This window comes from Lycorma delicatula, chromosome 1 (assembly GCF_047948215.1).
Source record: "Lycorma delicatula isolate Av1 chromosome 1, ASM4794821v1, whole genome shotgun sequence".
Classification (NCBI taxonomy): domain Eukaryota; kingdom Metazoa; phylum Arthropoda; class Insecta; order Hemiptera; family Fulgoridae; genus Lycorma; species Lycorma delicatula.
The window spans coordinates 221,463,008-221,475,500 of record NC_134455.1 but is presented as its reverse complement, the minus strand read 5'-3'; the positions used below and the strand labels follow the sequence as shown (position 1 = coordinate 221,475,500).

Sequence of the window (12,493 nt, the reverse complement as noted above, 5' to 3'; positions counted from 1 at the left end):
CTGAAGGAGAAAGAAGTAAACCACGTACTATTTTAAAAGATATTGATTCTGATTTCAATCAAGCTGTTCCTTCTATAGTTTTTTCTTTTATTGGAGAATAGGAAATAAAATAATAATTTTGAGTTCACAAACTTCATTTTAGTTAGTTTTTATTTGTTATTTTATTCTTCATGACATAATTCTGTTTTTCTTCAGAATTACTTTATCATCACCACCACCACCATCATCAAGATGTCTGGGGTCATTGCAGCTAATTAACTGTTTTGATATCTTTTACTTTTATTTGTTCTATCACATTTGTTAATTTATTCTGTAGTTAATAATTAAATTTATGTAAAATCTATCTTCTACTATGTTTTATGGAAATATTTCACTTTAACTCTGAGCATAAATCTATTAATAATAAAGTAAATGTTTATTACTCCAACCGTACTAATTAGAGCAGTAATTTCTTAACCAGAAATTAAACCTACATTTACTTATTAAAAGTCTTTAGTTTGAAAGAATAATCAAGAAAATAGAATTACTTGACATCATAATAAATTAAGATATCACTTTAGCATCTTCATCTGCAGCACATAATGAACTTTTTTCTTAATAGTATTTCAAGTTATTTCAGATAAAACTATCTCCAAATAATTACACTGATAAACATAATTTTTGTTTCCTGACATGCAATACATGATTTTAATCTGTTTTTTTTTTATGCTGAAAACGAATATGAACTCAAAATCTTTCTACACCCATCATTTTTGAAAAATTTTTAAATATTAATTAAACGATTTTTTTTTTCATTTTTCAATGTACAGTTAGCATTTTAAGGTCCTCTGTTGTATTTTGTTTGCTCATTTTTTATTGTTTTACTTTGTTAACATAATTTGTAAGCTATAAATAAATAATACTAGACAAAGAATTAAATCATGTCATAGTCACATTATGACATCTTATCTAATACTGAAGAGTGAGCCTTCATGAACAAGATTAATCATGCATGCGCAGGTCTATACATGTAGCTGAAAACAGCTTTGTTGATTATATTAAGTACTGGATTCAGGAATGATTGTTCAGTCATATTGCTGTCTTAAGTTTGTTAACAGTGCAGTGTCATAATGCCTCAAAATTGTGTAAATGCTGTGGATGCCTTTTTTTATGTATGTGGTGAGTTTACCGAAAAAGCAAATAGAAAAAAAATTACACCTTAATTAAAAAATCATATTTGTACTTTCACTGTAAAATCGGTGATCAGGATAAGATATGGGCTCCTCATATAGTATGCACTAATTGTTCTGTATATTTAAGAGGATGACTGAAGGGTATATGGAAGGCTTTGCCATTTGGTATACCTATGATTTGGCATGAATCAAAGGATCATGTAACTGATTGTTACTTTTGTTTAACAAGTGTGTTAGGAATTTCTAAGAAATCTAAACCTACTTAAAATATCTTTCATTGCAATCTGCAATCAGCCCTGTACCTTGCAGTGAAATTATTCCCGTTCCTGAGCCACCTGTGAATGTATGTTTTGAAAGCAGCAATGAAGAATCAGGCATTACTGAAGAAGACAACAATGATTTTGATTTTGCTTACAATAAGCCACATCTTATATCACAAGGTGAATTAAATTGCGTGGTTAGGGATTTAAATTTATCAAAAAAAGAAAAAAAAAGCTGAACTATTAGGATCAAGACTGCAAGGGTGGAATTTACTTCAAAAAGTAGAAAAATTTTGGGCTTTCAAAGCCGACAAAAAGAATTTTCTCAGTACGTTATTGATGAAAATAATTTAATTTATTACACAAATATTGATGAGCTTATGTTGCACATAGGACAAGTTCATAAACCTGAGGACTGGTGTCTTTTCATAGATTCATCAAAGTATAGTTTAAAAGTGGTTCTACTACACAACAAATATCCTTTGATACCAGTCGCTTATTGTATTAATTTGAAAGAGACATACGATGTGATGTTCTTGAAAAAATAAATTATAAAAAACATAGTTGGAACAAATGTGGTAATTTGAAAGTAATGGCTATTTTGTTAGGTGTGCAGTTAGGCTATACTAAGCACATGTGTTTTCTTTGTAAATGGGACAGCCAAGCTAGGGATAAACATTATGTTACTAAACAGTGGAAGAAACGAGACAACTTAACTCCAAATGGGAAAAATATTATTCATGAGCCCTTAGCTAAATCCAAAAAAATATTTTTACCCCCTTTCCATATCAAGCTAGGACTAGTGAAAAATTTTGTAAAAGCATTGAAGAAGGATAGTCCTGGATTTTTGTACATCAAGCAGAAATTTCCAAATGTAAGTGAAGGAAAATTAAAGAAGGATTATTTGTTGGTCCTCAAATAAGGGAGTTGGTCAGAGATTATATAAACTCATTTTTAAATAATGTAGAAAGTGCAGCTTGGACTTTATTTAAAGATGCAAAAAGTTTCTTGGCAAACAAAAATCCAATAATTACCACAATATTGTTAATCAACTTCTTACTTCATACAAAGCAATGGGATGTAATATGTCTTTGAAAATACATTTCCTCCACTCACATCTGAATTTTTTCCTGAACAACCTAGGAGACGTAAGTGACGAACACGATGAACGTTTCTACCAAGACATTTCAGTGATGGAAAGCCACTATACAGGGAAATGGAATACTAACATGCTAGCTGATTACTGTTGGACATTAATTTGGATGTGCCTGAGGCTATTTATAAAAGAAAAGCATCAGCGAAATTACCCTTAGCACAGGGGTATGGCCATGCAAAATTATGAATTTTACAGATTTTAACTGTATTATCCCTTAATTTTTTTTTTTATGCGTAATTTATTTAAAAGTAACCGTGGTAGAAAAATTGTATTTAAAGATCTGTAATGTATACAACATTTGTATCTAAAATTATATACAGATTACAACTAATTGATGAACTACTTATATTAATTTCTTAATCTAAATACACTAAAATATAGTATTGGCACAATTTTCAACCTTATTAAATTAATATTTATTTAATTTGTTAGCTCAACATATTTTATATTTGCTAATGTTAAATTAAATTGGATAGCGTACATTGTGCAAACATATATTTTATTACACTATGTACTTATCATGTCAACTAGCTAAATCCTTCTGTTCAAAAGGAGGTATGCGAGAATAAGCTTTAGTGTCTCCAGTTCTTCATAAATTTATTGTCATCAGATGTGCCCTTTGCTGCCTCTTTTTGCAAAATCAATGTTGTTGGTTCATCAGGATTACTTTCATAAGTTGTACTTCTAGTTTCCTTAGTGCTACAATATTTGCTATAATAAGGTAGATTTCATAAGAAAGTTACCTGTTTTAATGGGTACCATGAATTGACGTCTGGAAAATTTTGACATATCTCAGACCTCAAATCCATCATCAGCTCAAAAGTTTATATATACATTTATATATATATATTTCACTTTTTTGTGGACACGATAACTGCCGTAATTTTGCACCAATCACTTTCAAATTAATACATAAAATATAACAACCCAATATCTCTATATCTTGTTAATGGGTAAAATTGGACCGTGGAGGTGGACATGGGGGCTTTTTCAAAAAAATAAAATATTGGTTTAACTTTCCTATTAAGTAAAATACCTAAGTCGTTTATGTTCCTACTATTCTTTGGATAAGGGCTTAAAACTTATTTAAGTAAAGTTTTTTAATATCAAACCGTTGGCCCAGGAGGTGGAAAAAATGGGGTTGAGACAAAAAAATCATACCTACCTTAATAGGCACAATATCGAATCGGTTTAAAGTGGTTGTTAGTCCTCTAAACATTACATAAAACTTTTGTCTGAAACAATTTTTGATATGACCAACCCTTATGGCTAGGGATGACCAAAATATTACTGGAATTGTAAGAAGATCGGGCTTGTCATATGCTAAATGTGGAAACTTTTTTCACATGCAACCATTGTCGTATTGAATAAATTTGAAGTTTTTCTTAACTTTAAGGAGGAAATCTTTTTTATCCCCTACTTAGTTAAAATCTACCTCTGCCTTCCGGCATGCCGAAAGGGATTTTTTTCTTGCACCACATTTTGCACTATTCCAAAATTTAGAAACCCAGTAAATGACATTTATTACCCTAATTTGTTTCAATTTATTGATTATTGCAATGTTTTCTTCAATTGAAAAATAAATGCCATAAGTTACTGATGTAGGTATCATATAATTTTATTAATCTGTAATGTAGCTAAGATGAAGATTTTGTACTGGAAAAAGAAAAAAATTGTACAGGAATACAGAAAGGAAAAACTCTAATTATTTTGGCATGTAAATTAAACCTGCTTAATCCAATATAGCTTCAGTACCAGTTGTTGAAATTATTGGGATTTTGTTGTATAACCAGGGCAGCTTTGTGATGAGTTGTCACATACTTTCATTTTTAGAGAGAGCTGTATTTACTAACCAATTCTACTGTTGTTCGAAAAGTGTTTATTTATTTAATCGCTTAAGTTCATTAGTTATCTTTGTTTGAGAACATTCATGAATGTACAAGATTTTTTTTAAAAGATGGTAGAATTTGTTCTAATTTCTACCATAAAATGCATGATTATTATTTTTTACATTTTTTTTTAAAAAATAAGTTTAAAATTCAAATTAATTTATAATTATAAATTATTCATGAAGTGTATTGATTTCAGTGCTGTACAATATATTTAAGAGATGAATTCAGTATTAATTAATTGTTTCTTATTATTTATATATTATTACATTTTTACAGTTTGAGCCAGTTAGTAAAAGTTCTGTTTTGCTCGCTCTACCTTGCATTCAGATAGAAGTTTTAAATCAGACTCGACAAGAAATGTCGCTTATGACTTGTGATTCAATTTGTCATCTTGTTCTTGATTGGATTAAAAGATCCTCAGAAGATTTCTCTTTGGAAACTATGACACAAAAGGTAAATAATTAGTATTATAGTCAGATTGCCTGTTTGTTATTATTTATTTTTTATTGATAAAATATGTGATTGTTTTGAAGGTCATAATCTAATATTAATTAGCTCATTTTCCTAATTTTTTTCTCATTATTTATCTAATTGCTTTGTTAATTCTCAAAATTATCTGTTAATTAATCATAGTTAAAATTACTTTTAATGAATTGTGAATCAAACATAACCTGAAATGTATTTTCACATTATTTGTCTTACTAGGAATTAAAACTATGTCAATTTTGGTAGTAGTTTAGACTCGGCCACTTTATTTAATTTTTTTTACATAATTATTCTTTCCTTCCTTTTTAGTCATTCTACAAACTATTTATTTCATTAATAATATTTGTGTCATTTGATTTTCAATGTTAAGATTTTCTTTTACTAACATGGATACATTCTGGAGGTTGGTGGTTACTCAATTATAAGTTTATAATTATTGTAGACATTTGTATTAAAAGATTTTATTTTGTAAAAATGAAGATTCTGTAGCTGAATTTTTCAGCTAAATGATTCAGCCTTTTTATTGATCTCATATAAATTGTTAACAATAAAGGCAGCTGTACAGGAATTGTTAACCAACACATACCTTAATTGAACTTTTTTTAAATTTTACAACTGACTTAGGACTTTGTTAGTTTAGATAAAACATAAGTATTAGACAATTTTGTAGCTGATTTGTTGAATTATTATTTGATAATAGTTAATAAATAAATAAGTAAGCAGCATCCTGATAGAGAAATATAATTATGTTAAAATGAATTTATTGCTGTTTTCTTTTATTACTTCCTTAGGTTTTTCAAAAATATCTCATTTTCAAGAATGAATATCTTTGAATAAATATAATTAAAACTTTATTCTTTAAGTGCAGAGGTATGAAGTATATCCAGAAATTAAGCTCCATTTCTAAATATTGCTATTGCAGTGCTATCATCATGATTCTAAGCATGTGTGCTGAGTCACCTGCTGTGTTAGGAAGGAATTGATGACATTCTTATTCATTTGTTTATATATATATATATATATATATATATATATATATATATGTATGTGTGTGTTTTTAATGTTTTAAGAAAATTGAGACAGTTAGTGAATGTGAAATTCAGCCTGCAATTCATTTCTTGAGTGAGTGTAAGAAACATTAAACAAGTCAAAATTCAATGTCAGATTTGCAAAATTTATGGAAAATATGCATTAAGTAATTTTGTGATATAGAGACTGATATTATTGCTTAATGAAGGATGTGATAATGTTCGCAATGATAACAGAGTGGATGGCAATTTTTGATTTCCAATGATGTAGTACATGGGAATGATGACAGGATTAAAGAGAGTAGATGATTTTACATTCTAAGAAATGAAATTATCAGCTATTGTGTCGATGCTGGGTGCCGAAAATGTTTACGGAAAGTTACAAAATGAAATGGTTGGACGGCACATTGGAATTTTATGACTCTGTACAGAGAACAAGTTTTTTTAAAGAAGTTAAAGACTTTGTTTGTTAAAGAGGTTTTTTCAAAACCTCTTGAGCCTTATAGACACTGGGAGCAAGTTATGGGTATTGCACATAACTTTAGTTGATTGACAACCACTTTTAAATTGTGAAAACCATTCGTAACATTGCATATAATCCAGAACATCATCTCCGTAAGCTTGTTTCCAAAGTTGAAACGTTTCTGTGAGAGTTTTTCCTAGTTTCATGCAAAATTTTACATTGCATTGTTGCTCCTTAAAATTGCAATTTATAAAAATCGCTACTAACACTTTAAAACATTATATTCAAATAACAATAACATGAAAACTAAACAAGATATCAGCAATCCAAGAACATGAAGTTACAGAGGAGGTTATGTGGAACAAAATGCTGCCAACCACACGTCATTATATTTGTTCATGGTGCATAATTAAAAATGTTCATTTAGTTTTTGAACAGACCGTGTGTGTGTGTGTGTGTGTGTGTGTGTGTGTGTACACGTGCGTTTAAAAGTAAGAGCCAGTTGGTAACAAATGAGAGCAATTGAAAAAATATTTTTTAATGATTTCAAACAATTAACATATTTACTTTATTTTTCTATATAATCACCATTTCATTTTAAACTCTTTTGATATCGTGAAACAAGCTTCTCTAAATCTACTGCATAAAATTCTGCCACCTAGGATTTTAGCCACTTTTAAATCAAGATTTTCAACTTTTCACTTTCGTTGAATCATTGAGCAAGCAAATTTTGAGGTGTAGGAAGAGTTGGTAGTCAGTAGGCACTCTAAGGGGGATGATAAAAAATCTCCCATCCGAATTTTTTTAAAATTGTTTCTGTTGTGTATGTAGCCATGTGGATATGCGTTATTTCGAAGAAGTTCAATTCCTAATCTCAGATTCCCCATTGTAAGTTGCACGATGCAGTTTAGAAAGTGTTAAACAGTAGACATGTAATGTGTTGGATGCTCCAAGTTCCATGGAATTAATCAAAAGCACACCCTTTTGATTCCAGAATACAGTGGCCATGATTTTTCCTATAAGACTGGGTTTCTCTGAAATTTTTCCAGTTTACGTGAACCTGGTCTCTAGTGATGTTGGCTCAGCAAGCCCCCTTAGCGGCAGTTGGGTCCCTACTTCATTGTGGTAGTGGTGGCCCTCAAAGCCCTGCAGTGTTGAATTGGTGTTGGTCATCTTCTGCCGGAGCAGCAGAGATGGTTCTCTCCAAGCAATGCATGCTGAGCTGGCTCCTGTTGATTGACTTGCCGACCAGGGCACTTGAAACTAGGCAAGCTGGGGCAGGAAGGCAAAATCTGCATTGAGTGACTCCCTCGGTGGGCTGGTTAGGAATGCGCTGCCCATTGGGTTGGTCAGGGAACTTCTTTCTTCCATCTTTTCTAGGCGGTGGTCAGCAACAAATAAATTCAAAATTTTTTCTCCCATTCGCTGCTTTATATTCACCTACCGCGGGGGGGGGGGGGCTGCAGCACCACTGTGATGGGGGGAGAGTTGTGTGGTCACAGCTAGCTTGGTGGAGAGGGTGGCACGTTTTACAGACATGCTGTACTTCCTCTGACATCTGAATCGCTATGTTGTGTTTGCCAATATTAATCCCATCATGTATATGGGAACATGTTGTAAATCTAATTATTACACACACTGTAAGAATTGGAAGTAAATCTTTTTTTCCCCAGACAAATTATTGTAATGAAATTAAGCCTTCTTGAAATTTAAGTTTTGTATTAAAAAAAATTGGTAGCCTTCCTTGGCTTGATCCATTTGTAGGGATCTGATATTTACGTTTTGTTAATTTAACATTTATAAAAACAAATAGTGATTTTACTTACCTATTACAACAAAAAAATTTAGATTATGTGTGTTTAGTTGGCATCAAGATTTTGTATATTGCTTTTGAAAAAGGATTAAAGTACAATTATTTATATAGTAATAATATTTGTTTTGATTTTTTTTATTAAATTTTTGTTTTCGCTTTATACAAGCATTAATGCAGGTGAGTGTCTTTAAAATAGTCATGATAGCATGTAATGGAAATCAAAAACTTGGAGTTAGATTTTGTTCTTGGGTTTGATATTCTGAATGATGCATTTATTAATCACAACAATAGTAAACTAGTATTGTAACATATATGTTTGTAAGATTAAGATTAGATTTGTATTTATCTATAATGCAATGTTTTTATGTAAATATTAAATTGTTTAATAATAAAAGATTGGTTATTACTTAAATAAATTGATTACTAATCTATGGGATTGCTAGTAAGATATATTTATACTCTTACGTCATTGTTTATTTATCATTCATTTTCACATACTTTTGTGAATAATCAGTAAACAAAAATTTAGGTAGAAAAATATTTTCACTTTCATAGTAGTTTTAATAGATAAGCTATGTTAACAGTGTAACTACTTAAGATGCTAATAATTATAGTATCTATTTTTGTCTAAAAATTAACATTTATTATCTCTTTGTTTGAACATCCTGGTGTTAAATATTTTAACATGTCAATGTAAATGACAGTGGTTGATTATGCTAAACTTGGAGACTTATTCTCTCCCTTGCATTTTTATTTCAATTATATTTTTTCCTATTTGTTCGTGTTAGTGTCATTCAATTTATATTAGTGTCTTGGTAAACTTGATAATGAACTTTAAATAATAAAATTTAAAAAAAAGTATACTATAGCTTGTTTTAAAACATAATAACTGATTATCTAATCAATAGTAGGTTGAAACCAGTTTTTTTAAATGATTTTGGAAGTACCTTCTTGTCTCAGGTATTAGACTTCTGAAATTTCCTTTGTTAAAAAAGCTATAGAACTTAGCACAAATCCATCCCTCTGCTAAAATACTTTATTGAATGTCAAAAGAAGTAGTTTTTTGAGTTAACCAATTTTTAAATTTATATTCTACTTTTATAAGAGTTGAAAACTAAAAAAAAATTAAAAATGTCATCTAAGTTTGTTGAAACAGTCCAATTATAACCTTTGATCTACCTTGATGCGTAGATCATTCTTTCTCACCCCCCTCCCCTTCTTATCTTTCATTCGTTCTTCCAGTATTAGGTTCTGTGAGGGCAGGTCATCTGCTCTGTCAGGTTGTTTATACTGTTGGGAGTGCTGAAGAGCCAGTGCTGTGGATCAATTCAGGGACTCTTGTGTCATGTCTATTGACAACAAGCGTAAGGCTGAGCCTTAGGCTAAGCCTAAGGTACCATATTGGTAAGCTGGGCCTCCTGATTTCAGTCAAAATAAAAATGATTGAAACTGATGATAAGATTACAAGATACCTTTTCACCACGTTAATTTCCATGGTAGAGTGAAGTGTCTCTGCATTTCATTTGGATAACATGGGTTCAAATTTCGGTCAAACACAGTGTTTTCCTTGCACTACAACACATCCAAATTTTATTCCCATGAACAAGCTTCAAACTCATGTGGTGAGTTATTAATCATGCAAAAAAAAATTTTTTTTTTTTTTTTTTTGTCTTCAGTCATTTGACTGGTTTGATGCAGCTCTCCAAGATTCCCTATCTAGTGCTAGTCGTTTCATTTCAGTATACCCTCTACATCCTACATCCCTAACAATTTGTTTTACATATTCCAAACGTGGCCTGCCTACACAATTTTTCCCTTCTACCTGTCCTTCCAAAATTAAAGCGACTATTCCAGGATGCCTTAGTATGTGGCCTATAAGTCTGTCTCTTCTTTTAACTATATTTTTCCAAATGCTTCTTTCTTCATCTATTTGCCGCAATACCTCCTCATTTGTCACTTTATCCACCCATCTGATTTTTAACATTCTCCTATAGCACCAAATTTCAAAAGCCTCTAACCTTTTCTTCTCAGATACTCCGATTGTCCAAGTTTCACTTCCATATAAAGCGACACTCCAAACATACACTTTCAAAAATCTTTTCCTGACATTTAAATTAATTTTTGATGTAAACAACTTATATTTCTTACTGAAGGCTCGTTTAGCTTGTGCTATTCGGCATTTTATATCGCTCCTGCTCCGTCCATCTTTAGTAATTCTACTTCCCAAATAACAAAATTCTTCTACCTCCATAATCTTTTCTCCTCCTATTTTCACATTCAGTGGTCCATCTTTGTTATTTCTACTACATTTCATTACTTTTGTTTTGTTCTTGTTTATTTTCATGCGATAGTTCTTGCGTAGGACTTCATCTATGCCGTTCATTGTTTCTTCTAAATCCTTTTTATTCGCGGCTAGAATTACTATATCATCATCAAATCGTAGCATCTTTATCTTTTCACCTTGTACTGTTACTCCGAATCTAAATTGTTCTTTAACATCATTAACTGCTAGTTCCATGTAAAGATTAAAAAGTAACGGAGATAGAGAACATCCTTGTCGGACTCCCTTTCTTATTATGGCTTCTTTCTTATGTTCTTCAATTGCTACTGTTGCTGTTTGGTTCCTGTACATGTTAGCAATTGTTCTTCTATCTCTGTATTTGAACCCTAATTTTTTTAAAATGCTGAACATTTTATTCCAGTCTACGTTATCGAATGCCTTTTCTAGGTCTATAAACGCCAAGTATGTTACAAAAAAAAATACTGAGAAATTAACATACTTTAGGAATCTGAAAGTTTGTCATTTTCAGTCACATCACCACTTAAAATATTTCCAATTTTGCATGTTAGTTAAATTGTACAATGTTATACCACCTAATATATAATCAAAGGAATATAATAAACTGTTATATGACATTGTATAGAGTGGATGTGAAAAATTATCTGTTGTCATAAAGGAGGAAAAGAATTACTCTTTGCAATTTATATACTTATTAATTATGGTAAATAACACTTGTGTTCCTTTTATAAAATTTTAATTACTATCAGTTGGCTCACTTTTGAAGCTGCTCTACTGAATTTCTGATTTTGCAGTTTTATTTTGAAATTTAAATGCATTTTATAAAAATTATGTAAAACAAGTTTCAGTAATAATCAGCCATTTTGCTCACTGATAATCAGAGTTCCTCTGTAGATTATAAAATTGGTAAAATTGTGTCAGAACATACAATTTTTGTTTGTTTTTTTGTAAATTTGATATAAAATTGTTATATTATTATAGTATTATGTCACAGATATTTCATCGTATTATTATTTACACTTGTCATAGTTATTTAAATTTGATAAAGAAAGTAAATAATTAATAATTACATTTCATTTATTAATTATCTGTGGTCTTATCATGTTACAAGTACCACTTAGTTGTATCTGTAACATGATAAGAACTGATAGAAACATGATAATGAAATAAAAGTTCCTTCAGTTTATTTTCAGTATTATTATCTTTTAATACAAACTATAAAAATCTTTGGAAATATCATTTTTCATTATTTTAAATCTTATTCGTAATTATTTACTAAGAAGTAAAATTGTGTTTTCATTGTTAATTAGTTTATGTGATAAGTCAGTTTTTAAATACTGTCTGTTATTATGAGAAATAAATTTTATCTAATGGAAATTCCTTTTCAATTTAATTTCAGCTATCTCTTAAATACATCTTTGGGGAATTTTCTACTGCTTTTATGACTGTCAAAATTCTATTCTTTTTATATAAATTTTGATTGTTTATTAAAATTTATATTTAAGAATAATTTATGGATTTCAATAAGTGAAATATCAAGTGATTAAAAAAAAAAGGTCAAGCTCACCATTGAGTAGACATACTCTATACAGCCTCTAAAAGAGTGCTCTATTTTGTATGTTTAGATGTATAACCATGTATACAGAGACTGGTACCCACTATGTTCAGTCACAAATGTCAGTCATTTTAGAATAGAGTATAGCATTATGCCTGTTCAACGTAAGGATTTTCTCTTTTAATATCGAACACATTTTATTAGTGAAAAGAGAACTTGTTATATAATTTTATACCATGTCTTCAAGGATTTTTTTCAAAAATAGTTATCTTATGAGCTGGTTATTTGAAGATGATTTTTAGTTCTAGTTGGATAGCAGTAGTTAAAAATACAGTCTTTAAATTTGTTTGGATTGGAGTGTTGAACAAG

General features: G+C 30.1%; 1 protein-coding gene across 2 annotated transcripts in view; it reads left to right on the top strand.

Moving 5' to 3' along the window:
• LOC142328932 (influenza virus NS1A-binding protein homolog) overlaps positions 1–12,493 on the top strand; it is a 184,077-nt gene that overhangs the window by 109,333 nt on the left and 62,251 nt on the right. For both annotated transcript variants that reach the window (XM_075373109.1, XM_075373118.1), the window contains exon 5: positions 4,757–4,933. In XM_075373109.1, coding sequence (XP_075229224.1) covers positions 4,757–4,933 — 177 coding nt within the window. The remainder of the gene's footprint in view (positions 1–4,756; positions 4,934–12,493) is intronic.